This window comes from Sorex araneus, chromosome X, assembly GCF_027595985.1.
Source record: "Sorex araneus isolate mSorAra2 chromosome X, mSorAra2.pri, whole genome shotgun sequence".
Lineage (NCBI taxonomy): Eukaryota > Metazoa > Chordata > Mammalia > Eulipotyphla > Soricidae > Sorex > Sorex araneus.
In genome coordinates, this window is record NC_073313.1 from 373,369,318 (window position 1) to 373,395,761 (window position 26,444).

At 61.4% G+C, this 26,444-nt stretch overlaps 1 protein-coding gene across 3 annotated transcripts in view; it reads left to right on the forward strand.

Annotated features, from left to right (window-relative positions):
• The window catches only part of PLEKHH2 (pleckstrin homology, MyTH4 and FERM domain containing H2), a 64,984-nt gene that overhangs the window by 11,921 nt on the left and 26,619 nt on the right, over positions 1-26,444 (forward strand). The window contains exons 4-16 of one of the 3 annotated variants that reach the window (XM_055123149.1): positions 3,965-4,114; positions 5,645-5,728; positions 6,718-6,799; positions 8,032-8,217; positions 10,672-11,552; positions 14,544-14,619; positions 15,264-15,358; positions 16,169-16,313; positions 18,647-18,783; positions 18,869-18,979; positions 20,252-20,338; positions 22,095-22,253; positions 26,340-26,420. In XM_055123149.1, coding sequence (XP_054979124.1) covers positions 3,965-4,114; positions 5,645-5,728; positions 6,718-6,799; positions 8,032-8,217; positions 10,672-11,552; positions 14,544-14,619; positions 15,264-15,358; positions 16,169-16,313; positions 18,647-18,783; positions 18,869-18,979; positions 20,252-20,338; positions 22,095-22,253; positions 26,340-26,420 — 2,274 coding nt within the window. Of the gene's footprint in view, positions 1-3,964; positions 4,115-5,644; positions 5,729-6,717; positions 6,800-8,031; positions 8,218-8,810; positions 8,938-9,503; positions 10,523-10,671; positions 11,553-14,543; positions 14,620-15,263; positions 15,359-16,168; positions 16,314-18,646; positions 18,784-18,868; positions 18,980-20,251; positions 20,339-22,094; positions 22,254-26,339; positions 26,421-26,444 lie in introns of those variants that run through there. The other 2 variants (XM_055123150.1, XM_055123151.1) reach the window with 2 other exon arrangements.

The following is a 26,444-nucleotide window of genomic DNA, read 5'->3' on the forward strand; positions in this document are numbered from 1 at the left end:
TAAATTTTTGAGTAAAGTAGCAAAATATGCAGATTATTTTTCATAGCTTGAAGTTTGCTGTTGTTCCTTTGGGACCACATCCAGTGGTGCTCAGGACCCACTCAGGAGGGGGGGGGACCATCAGGGGTGCTAGGATGGATCCAGCTGGACCGTGTGCATGGCTGCGGAGCTCTGCCCTGTTGGACTGTCCTGCACTGCTCCTAGTGACCGCCGGGCCCCTGGGCTGCCGCAGACACGGCTCTCGTGCACCCATCCTGCCAGCTTCCTCTGGCCCTTGTCGGCTGGGCCAGTGCTGTGGGCCTGGGTGCCGGGGCCGCACGCTCGTCCAAGAGACAGGGGCCCAGGGCTGCTTTTGTCACCGAGACTCAGCTTCCCTTTGCCATGAGCCATATCCTAAGACTTAAACTGTATTTATATTAGCCAAAAAGGAATGTTTTTCCTCTAAGAACAGCAGTCAGCTGACATGCTCTGCACCGCAGATCCCCACAACTTCCCTTGTTTATATTAATGAGTGGCACAAAGATTAAACAAAACATTGGTAGGAGAAACCACACATTTCCCGGAGAAATCTTGGCAATCTGTATGTGGACTGCTGCAGCACAGTTTCGTGATGGTTGATCACGGTTCTGCGTACTCTGTGTGCGTGCACACGGCAGAGCCTGTCCACGGCAGAGCCTGCCCATGCCTAGAGCCTGCCCATCCCCAGAGCCTGTCCACGGCAGAGCCTGCCCACACCCAGAGCCTGCCCACGCCCAGAGCCTGCCCACGGCAGAGCCTGCCCACGGCAGAGCCTGTCCACGGCAGAGCCTGCCCACGGCAGAGCCTGCCCACGGCAGAGTCTGCCCACGCCCAGAGCCTGTCCACGCCCAGAGCCTGTCCACGGCAGAGCCTGCCCACACCCAGAGCCTGCCCACGCCCAGAGCCTGCCCACGGCAGAGCCTGTCCATGCCCAGAGCCTGTCCATGGCAGAGCCTGTCCACGGCAGAGCCTGTCCACAGCAGAGCCTGCCCACGCCCAGAGCCTGTCCACAGCAGAGTCTGCCCACGGCAGAGCCTGCCCATGGCAGAGCCTGTCCACGCCCAGAGCCTGTCCATGGCAGAGCCTGTCCACAGCAGAGCCTGTCCACAGCAGAGCCTGTCCACGGCAGAGCCTGTCCACGGCAGAGCCTGTTCACAGCAGAGCCTGCCCACGGCAGAGCCTGTCCACGCCCAGAGCCTGTCCATGGCAGAGCCTGTCCACGGCAGAGCCTGTCCACAGCAGAGCCTGTCCACGGCAGAGCCTGTCCACGGCAGAGCCTGTTCACAGCAGAGCCTGTCCACGGCAGAGCCTGCCCATGCCCAGAGCCTGTCCATGGCAGAGCCTGCTGTAGCCCGGTGGATCAGGAGAACGGGCAGCAGAGTGCCCGGTGGGAGACATGTGCACAGGCCTTGTATGGGCCGCTCTGCCTGCCCACTGTGCCCGGTGCCCGCCTGGAGGGAGGTGTCCGGCAGTTTCCTCCTGCCCTGGGCTCTGTCCCGTGGATACTTGCCCTGCTGACAGGGACTTTCTAGCTTCCGACTCAGTCTGATCTCAGTGGTGGTCTCTTCTCTGCCATGCGGGGTTCCGGGACCCTGCAGTCACTGCCTCATGGCCAGGGCTGCTTGGTCCTGCTCACAGGGCAGTGCCACATGCCTGCAAGTCTCCAGGGACCGACTGCAGGTAGTGGGTCATGTCTGGGACCAGCACTCTCCCCGCCGTGGCGTTCCTCGGCCTCAGGACTGTTAGGACTCTCAGCCGGCTGGATGGCGGCGAGGGAGGTTATTGTGGGCAGGGGGAGAACTGGCCCCAGGGAGTACGCGCCGAGTACTCCCACCCACGTGCCTGGCAGCAGCCTGTAGGACGGAGCTGGTGTGATAAGATCGGACCCTTGGCCGCCTTGGTGGGAAGGCCGGCAGGAGCCGGAGGGAGATTCTGCAGCGCGTCCCCTCTTTGTCTGGTGATGACATGAGTACTCACAGACGTAGACTCACTGATACCATGGACTGCTGCACTCCATAGTACATTAGGGGCCATCTTGACTCACGACTTAAGGAGGTTCCCCTTGGGAAAATGGAGGCAAGGACTAGCCTCGGGCCCTGTGAGCCTCCCAGAAGGTTCTGGAAGCTCCCGACCATGAACCATGGGGGAGGGGTGTGGCTGCCCTCTTCATGGCAGAGGGCCAGGATGCGGTGTCCTTCAGCTGGGTGGGCTCTGGGTACACTAAGGTCCAGGAAACTCGGGGCTCCCTCTGGGCCGGTGGAACATGCGTTCCCTGGCTCTGAGCACCTCTGAGCTGTCTCCCACCCCGGGGTCCACGGTAGACGGGCCCGGTGACACAGCCAGCCACGGCCACCACCCAGTTCCCAGTAACAAGCTGCCCAAACTCACGGAATGCCTCCCCCTGGAACTCCGCGCTTGGTACATGTATTTGGACTTTAAACAAGACAGTACTGTGATTCTTATGAAAAAAATATATGTTTAAAAAATTAAAAAATATATAAATATGTATGTTTACATGGGGGGCTTGTTTGGGCCATACCCGGAGGTGCTCAGGCTCATTCCCAGCTCTGCACTCAGGAATTTATCCTGGCAGTGCTCGGGGGCTGCATGAGGAGCGGGGATGGGCCCCGGGGCAGCCGTGTGCGGGGCCAGCACCCGCCCCGCTGCACTCAGGCCCCGCCCCCCGGCTTTTGAGTTTCAAGGTTTTCATCAGAACTGTGCTCTTTTGGTTGATTTTTAAAAATGGACCTTATTTATTCTTATTAGATCACTCCGAGTTAATTCTGGGGTGGTCACGGGTGGTGTCTCCGGGCTCGATATAGGGAGGAGGTGGGACGCGGGCCTGAGGGGCAGACAGCGCAGGAGTGTTTGAGCTCCACAGTGGCAGAGCGAGTGGCAGCTTGCGGGCCTGGTCAGCTGCTGTCTCTGAAGGGAGAATGTTCAGGCCTTAGTCGGGGACACACGTTTCCCGACGGCCCTGCTGACGTCCTGCCCTGGTCAGTGGAGTCGCTGCCCACTGTCCACACAGGCCTTCCCGTCCGGGCGCAGGACTCGGGGTGGCTCTGTGTGACGCGCCTGCTTCACCCCCAGACGCCGAAGGCGCACCGTCCCGGCGTTCACCTGCCGTGCTGGGGGCAGGGGGCAGGGGTGTGTGTGGGGGGCGTCTGCATCCTCGAGCTGCAGCCGTCTTCACGCGCTTACACTCCCTCGCTCCCCAGCATGCAGCGGGCACGCAGGCCGCACGGTGCAGGGCCTGCCCTCCCCTCCCCACGTCCTTTCTGGCCTTACCCGCCTCCCCGCTGCCCCTGCTGTCTCAGACCCTGGGGCCTGCTGCCAGGCCCGGCTGGCGCCGTCTCCCCGTCCTGGTCTGGACCCCCCTCTGTGCTTCTTTCCTCATAGCATGCAGAAGCAGGCGTCTGTCCTCCTGGGTCCCCAGCTGCCGGGTCAGTCTGGGCCTTGGTAGGAAAGATGGACATTCATTTAGGCGGCTTGACGGCCTCTTGAGCGTTTCCTGCGGCTCCGGGCTCTGTGCTGTGCTTCTCCTGGGACTCGTGCGGAGGGACCCAAGGCTGTCCCTGTCGCTGGGCCTCCCACGCCGTCTAGGAATTCCCATCTAAGCGCAAAGTCTTTTTTCTCAAGTGCATTCTTGTACCAGGTCATTTCACCAGTCTCGCTCACCACTGACCTTCTCTGTGTCCCCCCTTGTTTGGACGGTGGGATCGGGAGACTGGACGTCTCCTGGACCACCGTTACCTAGTTGAGTCCTGCGGAGCCCAAGGCCTGGAGGTTGTAGCGACGTGAAGCGCATCAGAACTTGCTGGTCATTATCGCCCTTGGGCAAAGCTGACACGTGGGCGTCGCGTTAGTGTCCACACTAGGGTCTAGCTTCCACGATCTGACCAGCTCAGTGCGTGCCTGTTTTTAGCAGCTTCTCCTTTGCCTGTAGGTACAAGTCATGGAAGAGAAATTAAAGGCAGCTAACATTCAGACCAGCGAATCAGAGATGAGGCTGTACCGAAAGTGCCAAGACCTGGAGGCCCTGATCCAGGAGAGAGATGACGCCATCCAGAGCTTGGAGCGGCAGCTGGAGGAGCAGGTCAGGAGGGGCGGCTTCCGAGTGGGCAGGGGGCAGGCTGAGGGCAGGAGGGGGCAGGCGCCCTCGCGCATGCGGAACTCTCTGCCCAGCAAGGAACAGCGGCCTTGCAGAGGCAGGGAACATTTCTTTGGCCAAGCCATAGGGTCAGGTATTTGTTGCTGAAAGGTGCCAGTAGAAGGGCATTTCCCAAAGGTGTTGCCTGATCCCTTCCAGATGGAGACTCTGCACGAAGGGTTTGATGAGGGGCCAGAGCAATACTGCAGGAGTTCAGGGCTGGCCTTGCACGTGGCCATGTGCTCCCTGGAACCCCGCCAGGAGTAATCCCTGGTCACAGAGCCAGGAGTAATCCCTGGTCACAGAGCCAGGAGTAATCCCTGGTCACAGAGCCAGGAGTAATCCCTGGTCACAGAGCCAGGAGTAAGTCCTGGACACTGCAAGGTGTGGTCCAAAAACCCAAAAATAGCTTGAAGTCAAGTTTACTGCAGGAGGACACTGGGTATAGTGCCTGCCTTGCATGTGGCCAGCCCAGGTTCAAACCCTGGCATCCCATATGGTCCCCTGAGACAAGCAGGAGTGATCCCTGAGTGCAGAGCCAGGAGGAAGCCCTGAGCAGCACTGGGTGTGCCCACCCTCCAAAAAAAGTAAATGGTTATGTAGCATCATAAATATGACACTATGGGGACCCAGGAAAGAGCTCAAATCCCCCTAGCCACATCCCTGGGCACTGGGGGTGCGCCCGTAGCACCAGGCCTGCACCCTCCAGCCCAGCTGAGCACTGCCAGGACTGACCCCACCCGCCCTGGACTGCTTGGTAGCCCCCATGAAGTGGCCGCCATGGAACTGTTGGAGTGTTATCTTCAGTGTATTTTTGTGGGGATCTGGGAGTTTTAGTTTTTCACCATCCTCTGCCCTCAGATTCCGTGATTTATACGATAGTCACATTCTTAGTAGTTTTGTGACCAGAACCAGATCTTAAAATTGGGAAATATGAGCTAGAATTTCCCGGTTCTGTTTTTCCTGGATCTTCGACTAGTGCTTGAGAGGAAGTGGGCAGGGCCGTGGGGGGTCTGTCGTGCCCTCACTCACCGCCTCACCTCTCGCCTTGGGTCTGGAGCCAGGATCATTTTCAGAAATGGTTTGTTTTGTGGATAAACTCAGTGCCTTCATTCCTGAGCGGGAGAATGGGGCTCATTTTTACTTTATATTTGCACGTGTGCTTTGCTGGGTCACGTGGCTTCTGCCAGAGAGCTGTTCTCAATACCTGGGCCGGGAAGTAGTGAAGCCCGCAGGGCGTTTGCCTTGAACCCGAGCTCCAGGTTCACTGGCCGCAGAGCCAGGACAGGGCCTGAGCACCGCCAGGTGTGGCCGCGGAACAGACCCAAAGGCAGAAAAGGCTCTCAGCTTATGGTTTGGGAGCTCAAACATGGGTTGGGGAAGCCAGTCAGGTTTTAAGTAAACCTTTTTAATTTGTGACGTCCCATGGTGAGCTTATGTTTGAACTCAACAAAGTGAAAATGTTATTTATTTCAGAAGCAAATGAGGATACAAGAAGCTAAAATAATAGAAGAGAAAGCTGCTAAGATCAAAGAATGGGTGACGGTGAAGTTAAACGAGGTATTTACGGTGCAGTCTTCCCACTTCTCTCTGCCTCGCTCGAACGCCGGGAGGGAAGCGGGTTCTGGTCAGTTGGGGGAGCTGCTGCGTCACGGGAACGTGAGATGAGGCGGCTTTGTCCGTCCTGCCTGACACTCTCTCAGGATCCGTGTTGCTTTGACCATCAGTGGACACAGTCCTTCTAATTGACTCTAGTTCTAATCACTTTGTTTGTAATTGTAGAATATGGTATCTGTCATAAAATTGATGTGCTATATGAGACGTTTACATTAAGTGGCTTATATGGTAGATTGAATGTTGAGATAATTTGGATTCAAATAATTTTTTTTTTCTTTTTGGGTCACACCCGGTGATGCACAGGGGTTACTCCTGGCTCTGCACTCAGGAATTACTCCTGGTGGTGCTCGGGGACCATATGGGATGCTGGGAATCGAACCTGGGTCGGCCGCGTGCAAGGCAAATGCCCTACCTGCTGTGCTATTGCACCAGCCCTCAAATAAATTTTAATGAAAAGGCATAGGGGTGAAAAGATTCAAAATTCTTAATTTAGAAAAAAAGCTGTAGCACTGTTGTCCCCTTGTTCATTGATTTGCTCGAGCGGGCACCAGTAATGTCTTCATTGTGAGACTTGTTGTTACTGTTTTTGGCATTTCGAATACATCACGGGTAGCTTGCGGTATAGGTGGGATACTCTCGGTAGCTTGCTGGGCTCTCCAAGAGGGATGAAGGAATCAAACCCTGGTCAGCTGTGTGCAAGGCAAACGCCCTACCCGCTGTGCTATCACTCCAGTCCTGAGAAAAAAAGCTACAGTACAGAAATATGAATTCTGAGTAAACATTGAAGACATAATTAACTAGGTTTTCTGATACTATTTCTTCTCTATGTAGCTTGTACATAATTAGGTGTTGGTATTTCTTAAATAGTATAGCTTGCTAGTACACTTTAGAAATGTTATTTCTGTATAAAGGATGCCACTTTACTATTTTAGCTGGAACTGGAGAATCAGAGCCTTCGTTTGATCAACCAGACCCAAACGGAAGAGATAAGAATAGCACAGTCGAGGCTCCAGGGTACGTGTCCAGCTGCACAGATCTCATCTCATTCCCCCGGAAGTGATGAGACGAGCGAGGAGCCGAAACTCATCCTTTCCTGAATTCGAACTCGTTTCCATTCCCACAGCCACGTGGCCCCATTAGGCCACAGAGCCTGGACAGTGGGGTGGGCAGGGGGGAGGTGAGGCCCGGCTGGGCAGTGGGGTGGGCAGGGGGGAGGTGCGGCCCAGCTGGGCAGTGGGGTGGACAGGGGGGAGGTGCGGCCCGGCTGGACAGTGGGGTGGGCAGGGGGGAGGTGCGGCCCAGCTGGGCAGTGGGGTGGACAGGGGGGAGGTGAGGCCCGGCTGGACAGTGGGGTGGGCAGGGGGGAGGTGTGGCCCGGCTGGACAGTGGGGTGGGCAGGGGGGAGGTGCGGCCCGGCTGGACAGTGGGGTGGGCAGGGGGAGGTGCGGCCCGGCTGGGTTTCACCTCTCAGCCTTGCCCGCTTTCACACTGTGACGGTGGTTCTATACTGAGGGTTCGGTGCTGTCCAGTGAGGCGCTGGGTTCCCTGGACACTGTCTGACACTGGGTTCTCCAGGCAGCTGCCACGTTAGCCCTCAGGGGTGGTCAGTCCCGCTAGCATCCATGAGGCTTCTAGCCCCCGCATCAGAGAGAACCCCCACCCCAAGGCCTCCACCCCGGCACTGCTGGGTGTGGCCCCCCCGGGCTGCAGGAAGTGGCCGCACCCCAACTGGTGCCTGTGTGATCACTGCACTCCTCCCCGCTGTCCCCGCACCCTCTCCCCTGACATGGTTAAGGCCCAGCGTATGGGCACAGGGACAGCTCCACCATCAGCTTCCTCGGAGAAGGTACTGGAAACTTAAGATAAGCAAGAGCTATTACGATGATAATGTGATCTGGGCCCCGCTGACCCTAGAAATTGCTTTTGGTTGTCTTGGCAACCAGGATCTTGTACCTGTGGGTGATTGGCAGTTACCCCCGTGGACTCGCAGATGGAACGCCCTAGTGCTCCGAGTCTGTCCTTTCGGTTTGAGAATCGTTTTCATAAAGATTTGGTACTTTGCTCTCCGCTATTGAAGGAGACGTTGAGCACTTGACATGTGTAGAAGATGGTCCCAAGGCGTGTAGAAGGGGTTCCGCGAGGCGACTCCCCCTCTGGCCGGCCCCTGTGTCCTGGGGCTCTGTGTGTGTCCCCCGTTAGACCCACTGGGGGACACTGGTCTGCATTTTTCCTGAACGGTCTTGCAGAGGCGGAGGAGAAGAAGCCGCCCACGGCCTGTGCGCCTGGACTGTCGGAGGGCCAGCGCCTCAGCGGTCTGGCCTTCGGGTGCTTCCCGGCCCGCGTGAGGAGCCCCTCTCCAGTGGACACGGCTGAGCGCGGCGGCGGGATGTCACCCACAGAGCTTGGGCCCCCCGAAGGAAAAGACGTGGAAGGTAGGGCACCCGTGGGTGCGCGTCCGCGGGAGGGAGTGTGGCACTCTGCCCCTCCCCGGTGACTCTGAAGAGCCCCTTCCTCACGCCCGGCGGGCACCTGTGGGCACCTGTGTCCCCCCTGCCCCGCCCGCCGTGAGGCTCTCGGGGAAGCTGCAGTCAGACCCACACACACTGGCTGGAGCGCTGGACTCTAAGCTCGTGTCCATCATTCACTTAGGAATCGCCCAATCAAAGACGAGGCGCCTTATGATACGGCAGGTGCAGAGGAAAGGGCAGTTGGCAGGGCCGTAGCCACTCAGGTGAGCGCCGCGGCCTGAGTGGCTGTCTGGGCTGGAAGCCGAGCAGGTGTCTGCCCTCCTGTTAGCCTTTCCCTTGCGACACACCGTCCACCTGGAGTTCACCTGACTGTCTGTGGAGCCAGAGACCAGCCTCCCAGTTGTGTCGCCAAGACTAGAGGCAGCTGTCTGACAGCGCGCGCCGTGCTCAGGACGGGGCCCGGGTGGGGTGGGGACAAGCTCCTCGTGCAGGGACGCCTGGGAGCGGGCGCTGCTGTTTGGACTGTTGCTTTGTGTTAATCGTAGTTAAATTTAGCTGCAGGATGTTCGCAGACATTCGCCGTGTGTCTGGTGCTCTGCTCTCTGGCGGCGGACCTTGTTTTCTCTCTGCTCTGACCTGCGCTGTCTCCTGCTGTCTCTGAGGCTCAGCGGCCCGGTTTCACAGGTTGCTGCTTTTATTATCTCCCCTGAGACAATTATTGTTTTCCCTACAGCACGTTTCTTCATAAAATAAGGCTGCATGGGGCTGGAGCCATTGTACAGACCCCCGCACCCCGTCTGTTCCCCTGAGCCCTTCCAGGAATGAGCCCTGAGCACAAACCAGAAGACAGTCATGAGCAACACCGGGTGTGGCCCACCCCACCAAAAAGTTATTTTGTGTGGGTCCTAGTCTGTGAGTGCCAGTGGGTTCCTAAGGTCCTAGTCCATGGAGCATCAGTGGATCCCTGTGGATCCTAGTCTGTGAGTGTCAGTGGATTCCTGTGGGTCCTAGTCTGTGTCAGTGGATTCCTGTGGGTCCTAGTCTGTGTCAGTGGATTCCTGTGGGTCCTAGTCTGTGTCAGTGGATTCCTGTGGGTCCTAGTCTGTGTCAGTGGATTCCTGTGGGTCCTAGTCTGTGTCAGTGGATTCCTGTGGGTCCTAGTCTGTGAGTGCCAGTGGATTCCTGTGGGTCCTAGTCTGTGCCAATAGATTCCTATGGGCCCTCGTCCCTGTGTGTCAGTGGATCCCTGTGGGTCCTAGTCTGAGTGTCAATGGACCCCTGTGGGTCTTAGTCTGTCAGTGCCAGTGGATCCCTGTGGATCCTAGTCTGTGAGTGCCAGTGGATTCCTGTGGGTCCTAGTCTGTGAGTGCCAGTGGATTCCTGTGGGTCCTAGTCTGTGTCAGTGGATTCCTATGGTCCCTAGTCCCTGTGTGTCAGTGGATTCCTGTGGGTCCTAGTCTGAGTGTCAATGGACCCCTGTGGTTCTTAGTCTGAGTGCCAGTGGATTCCTGTGGGTCCTAGTCTATGGAGTGTCAGTGGATCCCTGTGGATCCTAGTCTGTGAGTGTCAGTGGATTCCTGTGGGTCCTAGTCTGTGTCAGTGGATTCCTGTGGGTCCTAGTCTGTGTCAGTGGATTCTTGTGGGTCCTAGTCTGAGTCAGTGGATTCCTGTGGGTCCTAGTCTGTGAGTGCCAGTGGATCCCTGTGGGTCCTAGTCTGTGAGTATCAGTGGATCCCTGTGAGTCCTAGTCTATGAGTGTCAGTGGATTCCTGTGAGTCCTATTCTATGGAGTGTCAGTGGTTTCCTGTGGATCCTTGTCTATGAGTGTCAGTGGATTTCTGTGGGTGCTAGTCTGTGAGTGTCAGTGGATCCCTTTGGGTCCTAGTCTGTCAGTGCCAGTGGATTCCTGTGGATCCTAATCTGTGAGTGCCAGTGGATTCCTGTGGGTCCTAGTCTGTGAGTGTCAGGGGATCCCTGTGGGTCCTAGTCTGTGTCAGTGGATTCCTGTGGGTCCTAGTCTGTGTCAGTGGATCATGGTCTTCCAGATCCTTGTCTCTTTGGCCAGGAGTGCTGCAGAGCAGAGCACTTGTCTGTGATGCTGATTTGATCCCGGGTTCAAATCCTGGCACCAGAATGAAACAGCGATGAGAATTTAAGCGAAAAACTCAGACTGGGGCGATGGTTCCAAGGACTGGGGTGCAAGCTCAGCCTGTCCAGCCCTCACGGTCCCCTGAGCACTGAGCCGGCAGTGGCCCCTGAGCACCACCAGGTGTGGCCCCCAAGCAAACAATGATAACAAACACGTGTTTAAAAGTCCCACTGCCCCCCGGGAGCATGAGTGTCGCTCGCCCGTCCTGCCCGGCTGCTTCCGCCCGGCGCTTGTGTGCGGGGCGCTCAGAGGTTGGCCTTGTTTTCCAGAGATGGAGATTGCAGAGAGGCCTGCTGAGGACCCCGTGCAGGGGGATGGGCGAAGTCCGAGGGCAGAAGCGAGCCGGGGCGGGCGGGCAGGCTCCGTGGGCCGCGGCCCCTCGCGCAGCTCTGTGGCTGCCGCCAGCGAGTGCAGCTCGGACGAGGACGACGGGGCGCCGGGGCGCGAGTCCAGCCGCACGTCAGAGGAGGGCGCCCGGAGCGGCCGGCTGGGCAGCGAGCCCTACTGGACAGCGTCGGACGACAGCAGCTCCGTGTTCGAGGAGGAGACCGTGGGCCCCGCGAGGCCGGGCCACGGGAAGCTGTTCTCCTGGCAGCAGGAGGCCAAGTGGCGCGCCCAGAGCACCGCGGGCAGCTCGGCCGCGGCCAGGAGGGAGCGCGACAGCTCCTCCGACGAGCTGGACAAGAGGTTCCGCTCCCAGCGGCTGGACTGCTCCTCCTCCTCGAGCGAGGCCAACACGCCCAGCCCCAGCCTGACCCCGGCGCTGACCCCCAGGCACCCGGCCAGGGCTCCCGGGAGGGGAGCCGTGGCCATGCCCTCCCTGGGCCTGCCTCCCCCAAAGCTGCGGCCCCCCGCTGTGCCCAGCCTGGGCGTGGCGCTGGCCAGGAGGCACCTGAGCCAGCCGCAGCTGAGCTCCGACAGGATGTTCGGCGCCAACAGAAACGCCATCAGCATGGTTCGGCCGCCCAGGCCCCAGGAGACAGACCTGGACCTGCTCGACGACCCCGGCAGAGATGCCTCGGACAGCAGGGACTCGAGCTGTGACCAGGCCTCCTTCCGTGGCTCCCAGGAGTCCCCCGGCCTCGACGAGCTGCCCTTGGGGGTCTGTGGCACCCCGCCCACCCCCCCACTGCACCGCTTCCCCTCCTGGGTAAGTGCACGCACACGGGCCGCCGCACACATGACACACACACACATATGGGCAGGCATGCACACACTTAAGCACTCACGTGCACACACAGGCAGACATGCACACATGCATGCAGACGCACATACTTGCACACATACAGGCATGTACACTGCAGGACACACACACAGACATGCACACATGTTGGCACACAAGCGTGCACACACAGATGTACACATTCACATGTGTATGCACACACAGGCATGTACATATTTGCATACACACTTGTATATGCACAGACGCAAGTTTGCACACACCTGTACATTCAGGCACACACGCATGTACGTGCACATGCAGGCATGCATCAGGTCCTGTGGTTCTGTGCTCTCCTCTCCAGACCTTCCTTCTGTCTGGCCGGGTTGCTGGCCGGCAGCTCGCAGCTTCCTGGCCGCGGGCCCTTCCCTCGCGTTCCCTCTGGGTCGCTGAGAGTGAGGCCGGGGGAGAGAGCTGCAGCGGAGACACCTTCGCTGCTCAGAAACCCGTTTGGAGAATCGCTGTCGGCTGCGTCTCCAGGCCGCCGATGATCTGGGTGGGTCTGAGGCGGTCAGAACCGGCCAGGCCCCTGGGCGCTGCTCTTGCTGACCGGCCTTGCCCTCTGCTCCCTGCCGGACAGAAGCCCCTGCAGGCTTCGTCCGAGTGTCTGCGGGTACACTGCGCCCCAGGACAGTGGCTGGGCATCAGGGATTTGGGGGCTTGGGGTTTTTAATTGTTCCTTTGTGGGGGTAACCTTCCAAACAGGGGTTCCGTTTGGGTCCTGTTCAGGGGTCCCGGCCCTGCAGGTCAGTGCTGCTGGACCTGCCGAGGCCGGAGGGCTGTGCCAGGTGGTGCTGGCGGGCGGAGGTGCTGTGTGGGGTCCAGTGAGGCCCTGCACACGTCTGGCGGGAGAAGCTCTCCCGGGCGTTTTGTTTTGTTTTGTTTTGGGGCTACACCCAGAGATGCTTGGGGCTCCCTCGGGCTCTGCACTCGAATTCTTCCTGCAGTAACGACACAGGTGCCAGACTGAAGGCGGCTGGCTGTGTGCCAGGCAAGCGCCTCCCTGCTGTGCATCTCCCAGCTCCGGACCCAGGCATTTGACAGAAACAACAGACTGACTTTAAAAGAAATTTGATTTTCCTTTTAATGCCTTTCCAGACCCAAGACTGTCAAAGCAGCCGCATGTCTAGAAGACGGGAATGTCTTCCGTGGGAACACTCACCTTTTGAGTGGAAGGATTAATCTTCCTATATCCGTTTTCCTCAGCTGCAGACCCCTCAGGGGCAGAGTGTCCCCGGGATCCCCCCTCCTCAGCTCGACCCCCAGCCCCCAACCCCAGGGCCCCTGTCCGTGTGCTTGAGAGGCTGCCGCCTTCTGAGGAGGGTCGGGCCCTCCCTCACACGTTGTGTCCAGCCTTTGGCCTCAGGCTGGCACGTGGCTCCCCCTCCCAGGTAGTGGCCCCGTGGCTCCCGTGGCCCAGCTCACCTCAGCCGCCTCCTTTCGGAACCCTGCGGGCTTGTCAGCAGCTCACCCCGGCAGTTGGCCACCAGCACTGGGGGCTGCGTCTGGCTCTGCAATGGCCCCTGGGGTCCCCTCCAGGCTGGGAGAAGCCGATTCGGCCTCTTTCACAGTGTAGAGATTTCCAGAGACTTCGACATCCAAGTACATTTCACTTACTGGCACCGCGTTCCAGCCCTGCCTAGCTGGACGCCGTGTCCAGGGCAGCTGTGCCGCCAGGCCCAGGGCGGGCTGACCTCTGCTAGGGGTGTCCCTCGAGCCTTTCCTGGGAGCGGGGTAGGGCTGGGGGCCTTGTGAAGAGAAAAGAAAGGGACCAACTGCTTTTGAAATAAGCTAGTTTATAAATTCCATTGTAGTTCTCAAGTTCGTTAGTGTTCCGCCTGAGTGAAATATAATTAAAAGTAAGGGGCTGGCCCCAGAGGTGAGGGGGTGGCCCAGAGGTGAGGGGGTGGCCCAGAGGTGAGGGGATGCCCAGAGGTGAGGAGATGGCCCAGAGATGAGGAGATGGCCCAGAGGTAAGGGGCTGGCCCCAGAGGTGAGGGGATGGCTCAGAGTGAGGGGATGGCCCAGAGGTAAGGGGCTGGCCCCAGAAGTGAGGGGGTGGCCCAGAGGTGAGGGGATGTCCAGAGGTGAGGGGGGCCCAGAGGTAAGGGGGGGCCTAGAGGTGAGGGGGGGCCCAGAGGTGAGGTGATGGCCCTGAGGTGAGGGGATGCCCTGAGGTGAGGCCCAGAGGTGAGATATCCCAGAGGTGAGGGGATGTCCAGAGGTGAGGGGGGGCCCAGAGGTAAGGGGGGGCCCAGAGGTGAGGGGGGGCCCAGAGGTGAGGTGATGGCCCCGAGGTGAGGGGATGCCCTGAGGTGAGGCCCAGAGGTGAGATATCCCAGAGGTGAGGGGATGCCCAGAGGTGAGGGGATGGCCCAGAGCTGAGGGGATGGCCCAGAGGTGAGGGGATGGCCCAGAGGTGAGGTGATGGCCCCGAGGTGAGGGGATGCCCTGAGGTGAGGGGATGCCCAGAGGTGAGGCCCAGAGGTGAGATATCCCAGAGGTGAGGGGATGCCCAGAGGTGAGGGGATGCCCTGAGGTGAGGGATGCCCCGAGGTGAGGAGGTGAGGGGATGCTCTGAGGTGAGAGGATGGCCCTTGTTTCAGCCAGAGGCTTCAGGGTTCCCTGTCCGAAGGCACCTCAGGAGTAAGGCACCAAGGGGCTCTTCTCGAGGCTCGGCGGCCGTGTGGCTCTGTGCTCCAGACAGTCTCCAAAACCGTGTTCTCCGTGGCAGACTGCCCGGGCTGGGCGAGTGCAGAGTCAGCACGGAGAGTCGGCTTCCCTTCACTGTCCCGCTCTCGTGGGGGCCTGAGATGTCGCTGTGTGACGGGAGGCTGCCAGGCTCACGGCGACAGTCTCCGAGGGGATCCGTCTCTGCTGTCAGACTCCTGAGGCTCGGCTCACGTCTCTCTTCCCCACCAGGAGAGCAGGATTTACGCTGTCGCCAAGACGGGCATCCGGATGTCTGAGGTCTTTAACCCAGAGACGGTTCACAAAAGTGAGTGAGTCTGCACCACAGCGGGGCTGGGCCTGACATGCCGGTGGAGCGTCCCCAGGACACGGACACTCTGTACTGTGGCCAGATTCCTGGCGATGACCTGGGGCTGAGGGCCAGGGCTGGGTGTGGGGGGGCTCGGGGGAGGAATCAGGTCTCACAGAACTAGCACATCGGCTTTGCGAGATAGAAAGTTCTGGAGAGACGCCTCACGGCAAAGTGCATGCCACGCTGACTGACGACGCAGCTTCGGAAAGGGGGTTTGCTGGCGGCCCCCGAGAGAGCACCCCACTGTCAGGCGTCGTGGCGCTAGGCAGACGTGCAGGGCTGAGGACGTAGCATTGGGCCGGGTGTGCAGCTCCGCCTCTCCGAGGCTGCACTAAAGCCGACACAGCACAGGCTCCGCGTTCAGGCTGGGCGGCCACCCTCAGGACACTGTCTGGGTACTTCTCCCGGGGCCAGGGCCTGGCCTGTGCAGCGGCCGGGCTCTCCGCCTTCCGTCCGGTGGGACCCTATGGGAACCCACACCTCCGTGTCCGCACAGGCCGAGGGCGTGCTGGCTCCGTCCGTGCCAGGACACGCTCAAGTCTGCAGCTCCTCCACAGCAGGCCGGGTGCCGGGCCTGAGAGAGACCTGCTCTGTTCCAGACGGGGCTGCGCCTCCGGCCTGCAGCACCTCCGGCCTCTACACTGGCCTCGTCTACGGGAATGTGACGGTGCCTGTGTACACAACCTTGAAAGGGGTGAGTCCTCCCAGCTGGCGGTGACGCCTCCTGGGCCGTGGTGACTCCTCCTGGGCCCTGGGTGACTCCTCCTGGGTCCTGGGTGAATCTCCCAGGCACTGGGTGAATCCTCCCGGGCCCTGGGTGAATCCTCCCGGGCCCTGGGTGAGTGCTCCTGGGCCTTGGGTGAATCCTCCCGGGCCCTGGGTGAATCCTCCTTGGCCCTGGGTGAGTGCTCCTTGGCCCTGGGTGAGTGCTCCTTGGCCCTGGGTGAGTGCTCCTTGGCCCTGGGTGAGTGCTCCTGGGCCTTGGGTGAATCCTCCCAGGCCCTGGGTGGGTGCTCCTGGGCTGTGGGATCTGTGGCTGCTTCCGGCTGCACTGAGGAGCCTGTCCTGGCGCATGGTCTCGTCCTCCATCGGGCGTGTTAGGGTCTCGGCCCCAGGCCGCGGGGGACTGGGAGACCTGGAGGACAGGAGGGTCCCTGTCCGAGGGGGGACGTCACACCTGCTTTTGCTCGAGCCCGTGTGTCTCAGGGCTGAGCGGTGTGACGGTGGGAGGGGCCGACCGACCTGGGCTGACCCCGTAAGACAGAGCCGGGTGAGCCCCGAGCACTCTTGGGTGTGGCCCCGCAGCAGAAGGAGACAGGGCAGCGAGGCTCGCCCTGCCGCCGGCCGGCCGCGGGGAGGGGACTGGCCGAGGAGGGGCTTGGTGGCTGCCGCTGTCCTGGGCCAAACCCCGCGGCCTCTCCCGGGGCCCGGGGCGCTCCCTGAGGCCCTCAGGGCTCCCGGCTTGGGGTCGGGTGCCGCCACCAAGGGCCCTGTCCCCCCCCAGAAGGCAACTCTGATCAGCAGCGGCCCCTTCCTGGACGACTCCTCGGGCTCGGAGGAAGAGGACGGCTCTCGGTCCAGCTCGCGTGCGTCGGAGCCGGCCACGCGTGGACGCGGTGGGCCAGGCAGCCCCAGGGCCGTGAAGAGAGGTGAGCCTGGGCCACCCCTGGGCAGGGCAGGCGGCCCCCAGCCACCTTGGAGAGAGTCAGCCGGGCCCCTCCGGGACCTTTCCTGATCCAGACGGGTCACACGGCGGCTGGCACAGGACGACACAGCAGTGCGCCTGGCGGGGAAAGACTGGCCCCTGCACGCCCGGCAGAGGCTCCTGCAGGGACCCAGGCGGCCTTCGGGTGGTTTGTGGGCGAGACCCAGGCCAGCTCACCTCTGCCCTGCACAGTGGGGGACGCGCCGGACACTGGGGGCTGCAGTGGCGCCGGTCTGCGGTGTGACAGAGCGGGCTGGCCTCGGGGGCTGGGCAGAGTCACAGCCGCGTTTCTGGCCGCGTGGAACTCTGTGTTGGGCCAAAGCCTTTAGCGTGGCCAGTGCAGCGCGCGTTTCTGGCCGAGCTGCCCCCGCAGTGGCTGGGGCTGGTCTGCTTGCAGGGGTCAGTGTTCAGGCCTCCCCTGCTCCGGCCCCGCCCCCGGCCCTGGCCACATCACACCGCTTCCTCGTCTCCCGCTCAGCTACTGGGAGGGACGACCGACCCCCCTCTTCCGCCTGCGTCTCCCGGGGTCTCGGCTCCCCCAGGCCCTCGGTGCATCGCTCACCCAAGGCGTGCCTTCCTCTGCCCCTCTGCCCTATTCCCTCCTCTCTGGTCCCGTCTTGGTTGTCTGCACACGTGCTGCCCGGTTCCAGCGGTGTGCATGAGTGAGTGTGTGTGAGTGTGAGTGTGAGAGTGTGTGTCAGTGTGTGTGAGTGTGTGTGTCTGTGTATGAATGTGAGAGGAGAATGTGTATATTGTAAGTTGTGTGAGTGTGTGTGTCTGTATGTGTGAGTGTGTGTGAGTGTGTCCATTAATATGAATGTGTATCTGTGTGTATCTGTGTATCTGTGTATGTGAGGGTGTGTCTGTGTGTGTCTGGCTCTCTGTGAGTGTGTGTCTGTGTGTGAGTGTGTGTGGGTGTGTCTGTGTGTGTCTATGTGTGTGTATGTGTGGGTGTGTCTGAGTGTGTGAATGTGTGTGTGAGTGTGTGTGGGTGTGTCTGTGTGTCTGAGTGTCTGTGTGAGTGTGTGTCTGTGTGAGTGTGTGTGGGTGTGTCTGTGTGTGTGAGTGTGTGTGTATGTGTGTATGTGTGGGGGTGTGTCTGTGTGAATGTGTGGGGGTGTGTCTGTGTGTCTGAGTGTCTGTAAGTGTGAGTGTGTGTCTATGTGTGAGTGTATGTGGGTGTGTCTGGGTGTCTGTGAGTGTGAGTGTGTGTCTGTGTGTGGGGGGGTGGGTGTGTCTGTGTGAGTGTGTGTGTGTGTGTCTGAGTGTCTGTAAGTGTGAGTGTGTGTCTGTGGGGGGGTGGGTGTGTCTGTGTGAGTGTGTGTGGGTGTGTCTGGGTGTCTGTGAGTGTGAGTGCGTCTGGTTGTGGTGCCAGGGAACCAAGCCCAGGTCTCACGTGTGTGGGCCTGCTCTTACCTCGGAGCCACTTTCCCGACTGTCTGTGTAGCCTGGACAGACCCTCCCCCCTGAGAGCAGTGTCACACAGTGGGTGACGGCAGCCTTGCCGGCCACTGCTGCTCGCCCCCTCCCGGAGAGACTTCTGGGTGCCCTGAGGGGTTGCTGGATGTGCTTGGGGACGAGCGGTGGCTGGTCCCCAGGTCCCTCGCAGACCCCTCGGCTCTGGGGACTCTCCCGTCCCCTTGCTCTGCCTTGGCGCAGTGGGAGCCCAGCCGAGGGGCGGCTCGAGTCTTGTCCTGCCCTTGGGAGAGGACATCGGAGCCCGCCCGCCCCACCGCTGCCCGGGGCGTCTGTCCGCATTTAGTCCCCTGCTCCCCCGTGAACGCTTTCACAGCACCCGTAACTCGCAGGGTCGGACTGATGCGAACATCACCACGTAAATCATGAGGCTTTTTATTATTTTAATTTTTAATTTCATTTTTTTCTGTTTGGGCCACACCCAGCGATGCTCAGGGGTTACTCCTGGCTCTGCACTCAGGAATTACTCGTGGTGGTGCTCGGGGGACCCTATGGGATGCTGGGAATCGAACCCGGGTCGGCAAACGCCCTCCCTGCAGTGCTACCGCTCCAGCCCCAAGGCTTTTTAAGATCTCAGTTACAGTCACTTTAGGAGTAATTCCAAAACAGAGTGGTTAGAGTGTGACCGTGTGCAGACCCTGGGAGGGTCCGAGCCAGTCTGTGCACACCCGAAGGCTCTGTTCCAGCCCAGGCCCCAGGGGCCTGGTGGGGGGCTCTCCCTCTGCACCTGTGCTCCCTCGGTGCGTCTCCAGGCCGTGCCCCCTGCGGCGGGCACGGCCCTCACCCGGCTCTTTGGCCCAGGTGTGTCCGTGTCGCCTGTGCCTTCCGAGAGCGACTACGCCATCCCCCCGGACGCCTACTCCGCGGACCCCGAGTGCTCGCAGCCCGAGCAGAAGCTCCTGCGGACCTGCCCCTCCGCCAGCGACCCTGGGAAAAACGTAAACTCGGACCCGGGCTGGTCTTCGCGCCTTGGCACACGCGGGCCTCACACAGCACCCACTTCTCCCTTCCCCTCCCGGCCAGGAGCCCCTGGAGAAGTCCGGCTACCTGCTGAAGCTGAGCGGCCGGGCGCGGGCCTGGCGGCGGCGCTGGTTCGTGCTCAAAGGCGGGGAGCTGCTCTACTACGCGTCCCCGGTGAGGCCTGTCCTTCCCCTCCAGCCAGCCGCCCGCCCAGCGTGCCAGCGTGCTGCCTCCTGCCCCGTCCAGCCCCCTGCCCCGTCCAGCCCCCTGCCCCGTCCAGCCCCCTGCCCCGCCCAGCTCCCTGCCCCCTGCCCCGTCCAGCCCTCTGCCCCGCCCAGCCCCCTGCCCCCTGCCCTGTCCAGCCCCCCTGCCCCGCCCAGCCCCCTGCCCCTGCCCTGTCCAGCCCCCCTGCCCCGCCCAGCGCACTGCCCATGAGGCCCTCTGCCCCGCCCAGCGCGCTGCCCCCTGCCCAGTCCAGCCCTCTGCCCCGCCCAGCCCCCTGCCCCCTGCCCCGTTCCAGCCCTCTGCCCCGTCCAGCCCCCTGCCCCTGCCCCGTCCAGCCCCCCTGCCCCGCCCAGCCCCCTGCCCCTTGCCCCGTCCAGCCCCCCTGCTCCTCCCAGCGCGCTGCCCATGAGGCCCTCTGCCCCATCCAGCGCGTTGCCCCCTGCCCCGCCCAGCCCCTGCCCCGCCCAGCGCGCTGCCCGCGGGCCCCCTGCCCCGTCCAGCCCCCTGCCCCCTGCCCCGTCCAGCCCCCTGCCCCGCCCAGCGCGCTGCCCACGAGGCCCCCTGCCCCGCCCAGCGCGCTGCCCACGAGGCCCTCTGCCCCGCCCAGCGCGTTGCCCACGAGGCCCCCTGCCCCGCCCAGCGCGCTGCCCACGAGGCCCTCTGCCCCGCCCAGCGCGCTGCCCACAAGGCCCTGTGCCCCGCGAGCGCGCTGCCCACGAGGCCCCCTGCCCCGCCCAGCGCGCTGCCCATGAGGCCCTCTGCCCCGCCCAGCGCGTTGCCCACGAGGCCCTGTGCCCCGCCGAGCGCGCTGCCCACGAGGCCCCCTGCCCCGCCCAGCGCGCTGCCCACGAGGCCCCCTGCCCCGCCCAGCGCGCTGCCCACAAGGCCCTGTGCCCCGCCGAGCGCGCTGCCCACGAGGCCCCCTGCCCCGCCCAGCGCGCTGCCCATGAGGCCCTCTGCCCCGCCCAGCGCGCTGCCCACGAGGCCCCCTGCCCCGCCCAGCGCGCTGCCCACAAGGCCCTGTGCCCCGCCGAGCGCGCTGCCCACGAGGCCCCCTGCCCCGCCCAGCGCGCTGCCCATGAGGCCCTCTGCCCCGCCCAGCGCGCTGCCCATGAGGCCCTCTGCCCCGCCCAGCGCGCTGCCCACAAGGCCCTGTGCCCCGCCGAGCGCGCTGCCCCGCCCAGCGCGCTGCCTGCCCGGCTCATGTGTCCTTCCCCCCAGAGCGACGTCATCCGGAGGCCGCAGGGCCACATTGAGCTGGGCGCCTCCTGCAGTATCGTGAGGGGGGAGAGCAAACAGACCGTCCAGGTACTGCCCGTCCCCGCGTCCTTTCCCAGTCTCCGCCCCACAGAGCCCAGCCCGAGGCCCGTTTCCCCCGCAGAGATGGGGGGCTGCCTGTGTCTGCGTCCCTGGGGGTCTGTTTCTTGCCTCAGAAGGGCCGGGCACTCGCCTCGCACTCAGCCAACTGGGTTCTGTCCCTGGCGCCCCGTAGGGTTCCCCACGCCTGCCGGGAGTGACCCCTGAGCACAGGGCCAGGAGGAAGCCCTGAGCATGGCTGCGTGTCCCCTCCCCTACGTGTGGAAGCCCAGACTCAGCTGAGTCCGGCTGGGTGCTGCCCGACAGCTGCAGCCCCCCGGCCCTTCCGCCTCCCTCCCCTCTCAGGACAGCTTGACGGGTGTTTTATTTATTTATTTATTTATTTATTTTTATGTTTTGCTTTTTTGGGTCACACCCGGCGATGCACAGGGGTCACTCCTGGCTCTGCACTCAGGAATCACCCCTGGCGGTGTTCAGGGGACCCTATGGGATGCTGGGAATCGAACCTGGGTCGGCCGCGTGTGAGGCAAACGCCCTCCCCGCTGTGCTATCTCTCCAGCCCCTGGACGGGTGTTTTAAGGTCAGCTTTCTGGCCAACGGGCTCCCAAGGTGTTAGAAATTTAACGTCTATTAAATACAGAAGCGTTTGCTTTCCTCCTGCCACGTCCATGCTGGGCCCCTGGGGGCATGCAGAGGGGCTGACCTCCTGCCAGGTCCCCGGCCCGGGCTGCCCATCTGGTCCAGATACAGCCGCCCGGCCGGAGACCTGCCCCGTCTCAGCGGGAGATAAAATCCAGCCACTCCATTTCTGAGACGCCTCCTCAATCATGAGTTCCTTATCTTGCTCCCTCGGAGGGTGAGATGCAGGTTTATCAGAAAGCCCGTCAGCAGTGCCCGGGAAGTGCCCCGCGACGCAGGGAGGAGAGGCTGAGAAAGCTTTGTCTCCGGCAGATAAGAGCTACTTGGAGGCTGCTGAAATATTTGGGAAATTGGACTGTAATTAACTGGAGATTGAAATCCTGCGCCCCTAGTCCCGGGGGGTGTCGGGAGGCGGCGAGCCCGCGCCCCCGGGCCTTGGCATGCCCCCTCTGCGCCCCCAGTTTCTCCTGCAGTGCCGTGGTGAGGTGCGCGGTGAGGCTGAGGTGGCAGTGATGGGGACTGAGTCCCCGGGGAGGCTGTGGCGGGAAAGGCCGGGCCACTGGAGGCACGGACCCCGCTCGGGGACGGCTCCTTCTCCGAGGACCCGAGCTCAGCTTCCCCAGGAAGGGCTCCTTTCCCAGACAACTCTTTCTTCCTTTTTTTTTTTTTGTTCTTTTTGGGTCACACCCAGTGATGCACAGGGGTTACTCCTGGCTCTGCACTCAGGAATCACTCCTGCCGGTGCTTGGGGGACCATGTGGGATCCTGGGGATCGAACCCGGGTCAGCTGCGTGCACGGCAAATGCCCTCTCCGCTATGGTATCACTCTGGCCCTCTTTCTTGGCAGTGATTTCCCCATTCCCGCAACAAAGAGCCCCTTCCCGTGCTGTGGGGGGGCGGGGGGGGGGGTTGTTCGGCCGCTCCTCTCCCCCGACCCCAGCGGGCAGGAGCCAGGAGCACCCTGGGAATAACGCAGGGAGGCCGAGGGTGGAGCCGGGCATGCCCCGAGGGAGCTGACCGCTCGGAAGGGCTCCAGTCTCCCGCCGGCTTCCATGCTGAGCCACGTGGTTCTCTCACGCGCTTTCCCTTCCTGCCTCTCTCGCCGCAGCTGGTCACGGAGAAGCACACGCACTACCTGACGGCCGACTCGCCCAACCTGCTGGAGGAGTGGCTCTCGGTGCTGCGGGCAGCCGTGCGTGTGCAGGCGGCCAGCCCGCCGCCCCTGCGGCCCGAGGGCAGGCCCACGCTCAAAGGGCTACTCACCAAGGTAGGTCGGGGCGGGCTGGCCCCAGCTGGGGGGCTGCTGGCCGCGCTCACCACGGGGAGCCCAAACGGGAGCTCAGGGCACCAGGAGAAACAAGGGCCTGCGGCGGTACAGAGTGGCCTGGCCCCGCACACAGACAGGCACCACCAGGTATGGCCCGAGCACAGAGCTGGGGGTGAGCCCCGAGCACAGAGCCGGGGGTGAGCCCCGAGCACAGAGCAAGGAGTGAGCCCCGAGCACTGCCAGTGTGGCCCCCTCCCCAATATGAGTCCTGATTTCTTAATACTGAAATGCAGAGCTCAGCATGAAGTCAGATGGGTTCGACAGTCTCTCTTTCACGCTGGGGAACATTTCTATTGTCCCCCAAAGGTGCTTGTCTGGTCCGCGCAGTTTGAGAAAGAAAAATTGTTTCTACTTAGATGTAGAGTAGGGGGTCGCTTAAATAAATATTTATGTGACCAAATAATACTTTGCTATGCAATCATTTTAACTATTATAAAAGAATAATGTTATGGAAATGTGTTAGCGTGTGTTGTTAGTATTATCTCGCTTTTGTTATACATATTCACAGAAAATGTGTTATACATATTTATGGAGAACTGTCTGAATGGGAAATAGACCGAGGTACCATGGTTATCTTTGTGATTTTAGTTTAATTCTACTTAATCTGTTCTCTAGCATTCTTAGATAGGTGTTGATTTGTGCCAAGATACATTATTTTAAGATTTTAAAGCCCTATTTGTCACTTTTGGAAAAGCACAAGAAGATAGATACTTGCGCAAAAATATCACACACAAAAATAACCCTCCTGCATTTTATGGGGAGAGGAAGCGGCAGCTGCGGGCCCAGTGTGCTGCCGGGGCCTTGCCCTGAGGGTCAGCCTGGCCCTGTCCATGAGACTGACCGCGTTGCCCGAACACAGACCCGCCAGTGCAGCCAGCAGGGACCTGCTGGGTGTCCCACGTTGCCCGCCCGGCCCCCCCCCCCATGGCCGAGGGCTGCGAGTCTGCGCTCAGTGGCCTCTGCTGCCCTTCACTTCCTCTCCCTGCTGTCCGCTTTGTCCAGGCCCTGCCACTGACCAGGGCCCACCCAGTCACCTCCCGCCAGCCCCCGGGCGCCTGTCTCCTGGCTTCTGCGTGTGGGATGACTAAGCCAGGAACTCCGACAGGGTGCTAATTAGGGTTTCTTCCTGCGCTCCTGAAGGCTTGTCCACCCCCGTGTTTCCGCCCTCGGAGCCTCATTAGCGGAGAACTTCTCTCAGTTATTCTGAGTTCTGAGCGGCCGTCGGCCCCTCCGAGGGGGAGGGGAGGGCCGTCACGTTGTCACCTTGTTATTATGAAGCCCAGAATATGTGGGTAGATATTAAGAACGTGGCTAATTTGATTCTGGATATTCACTCTTGCAACTTTGATTTTAATGCTTAGGAAGAAAATTTTCTTCATAAAAACTTGTTTATAAAAAAATCCTGTTGAGCAGTTAGCCCCTGGGAGGGTCGAGGGCACTCGGTGGACAGGCCGACGCGCAGGGATGAGGCGGGCACTGCCGCAGCGATGCTTCCTGACTGGCCTCGGGGGACAGGTTGGGAGACTTGACAGAGAGGGCCTTCTCCCACAGCTAAACCCTGCAGCCAACACCCGACTTGTTTTACCTACTCTACCACGTTGTTTTGTTTGTTTGGGGCCACCCAGGCTGTTCTCAGGGCTCTGCACTCAGGGTCACTCCTGGCGGGACCAAAGGTGCCCGCAGGGTGCCCGCAGGGTGCCCGTAGGGTGCCAGGGCATGGCCAGTGCCCGCTGCGCTCTGGCCAGGCAACGGTCCTTAAATAAGGTCACTTCAGACCCTCGAAGACTAGAACGAGCTCTCGTTTAAGAGTCGCCCAGTTTCAGCAATTATCCTGCTGACGGTTTCGCACGGAACAGTGGAAAAGGCCGGAGCCCAAGGCTGCAGCCTCCCCCGCCCAGCTCTGTGGTGGCCGGGCGCGCCGGCTGGCTGAGAGGACAGAAGGCTGTTGGGCATCACGCGTCCCCCGCCCTGGACGGTACAGCCCGTGCTGGCCACCTTCAGCCAGGCCTGCGCTGGGCAGCGGGGCAGGAGGCAGGCTGGGAGGGCAGCGGGCCCCAGGTCCAGCTGGAGGCAGGGGGTCCCTCAGCACAGACGCAGGAGGTGACACGGGTGCTCTCCCAGAGCCTCCAGGTTACACCTCCAGAGGGGCTGGGGGGTAGGCAGTAGGTGCCTGTCCTGCCTGTGTGAGACCTAGGGCCCCTCCCGCATGCACACACATGTGCACGTGTACACACACATGCATGCACGCGCACACACGCATGCAGACATATTCACCCACATATGCACACATGCACATACACACACGCACACACATGTGCACTTACACACATGTGCGCACACACTCACATACACATGCACACACAGGCGCACACGCGCACATACACATGTGCATGCACACACATGCACACATACACATGTGCACATGCACACACATGCACACATGCGCACTTGCACACATGTGCACTTACACACATGTGCACTTACACATGCACACACATGCGCCCTTACACACACACACACACAAACACACGCGTGCGCGCGGACCTCACGAGCCCTCCTCAGTGTCTGTGTCCTAGGCGTCTCGGCGCCCTGCTCTCCTGCTGCAGTGGCCGCCGCAGGCCCCCCTGCACGTCTTTGCTCCCGTGTTGCTCTGCTTGTTCAGGGACTCGGGAGCCCGCAGCTGTTCAGTGCGGGGCCGTGTGGACACGCCATCCCGGGAGTCTCCGCAGGCGCCTTGTTCTGTCCTAATGGGACGGCTGGCTCCAGGGAGTGTCTCCAGCACCAGATGCCGCTTAGCCCGGCTCTGTCCTCTCTGTGCCGTGCCTGGGGACGGCAGGACCTGTGAGCACACGCGGTGGGAAGCGTCCGGGACGTTTGTCTGTGAATACGCGTCTCTGACTTTCATTAGGCCGAGCCCGTCCTGCCAAACGGCGCACTTCACTTTCCGCAGGCAGCCTTTGAGGCCCACCTAGGTTTGGGGGTGGGACGGCCGTCACTGGTGGGTGGAGACCACAGCCCCCACCCAACAGCAGCCCTGAGGGCTGGAGTCGGGCTGTGTTTCAGGCTGTTGGGCTGTGTGGTAGGGCCGTGTGGTGAGACCGTGTGTTAGGCCGTGTGTTAGGCGTGTGGTGAGACTGGTAAGACCGTGTGTTAGGCGTGTGGTGAGAACATGTTAGGCCATGTGGTGAGATTGTGTGGTAAGACTGTGTGTTAGACCGTGTGTTAGGCGTGTGATGAGACTCTGTTAGGCCGTGTGGTGAGACCATGTGTTAGGCGTGTGGTGAGACTGTGTGGTAAGACCGTGTGTTAGACCATGTATTAGGTGTGTGGTGATACTCTATGTTAGGCCATGTGGTGAGAACGTGTTAGGCCGTGTGGTGAGACCATGTGTTAGAGCATATGTGAGGCCATGTGGTGGCCCATGTGGTGGGTGGGGCTCCTGGATCACGGCCGTCCCAGTTTTCTCTCAGCCCCTCGGCAGCTCTGCAGGCTAGCAGGGCCTCAGCGGGCAGGCGGGCGTGGGCAGGCGGGTCTGGGCTGTGGCGAGTCCGTCCAGCTCGGCAGGACCCGGCAGGAAGGAGCTGCAGGGACACTCCCCTGAAGGTGTCCAGGAGAGGTGCCCGCGGCCTGGGGACTCAGGCCTCACCGCCCTCTCGGATTTCCCGACCGGCCAGCCGCGGTGGGTGGGTCTGCTCTGGGTGGGGCTCTGGCGCCGGGAGCACCGGGCAGCCGGCCGCGCAGACTGACCCTCACCACACGCGGTCACAGCAGACAGGAAGGCGCAGAGGGGACGGCAGTGTCCTCCCGGGACAGTGCTCTGCGAGGCCGAAACCACTTCAGTCGTGGCTTCTGGCCCCCGGGAAGCCACCAGACCCCCAGACGTTGACTTGGCCTCTGTGGGAGGAGGCCCACGCCGGCGGGCCTGATGGGCGGCGCGAGGCCAGGGCAGACCCGCACTCTGGCCGGGGCGGAGGACGCTCCACGGAGGGCCGGGAGTGGTTCATGCTGACGGCGGTGTGGTTCCAGGTCAAGCACGGATACTCCAAGAGGGTGTGGTGCTCGCTGGTTGGAAGCACGCTGTTCTACTCCCGCAGCCCGGAGGAGAAGGTAGGGCGTCCCCAGCGGGACCGT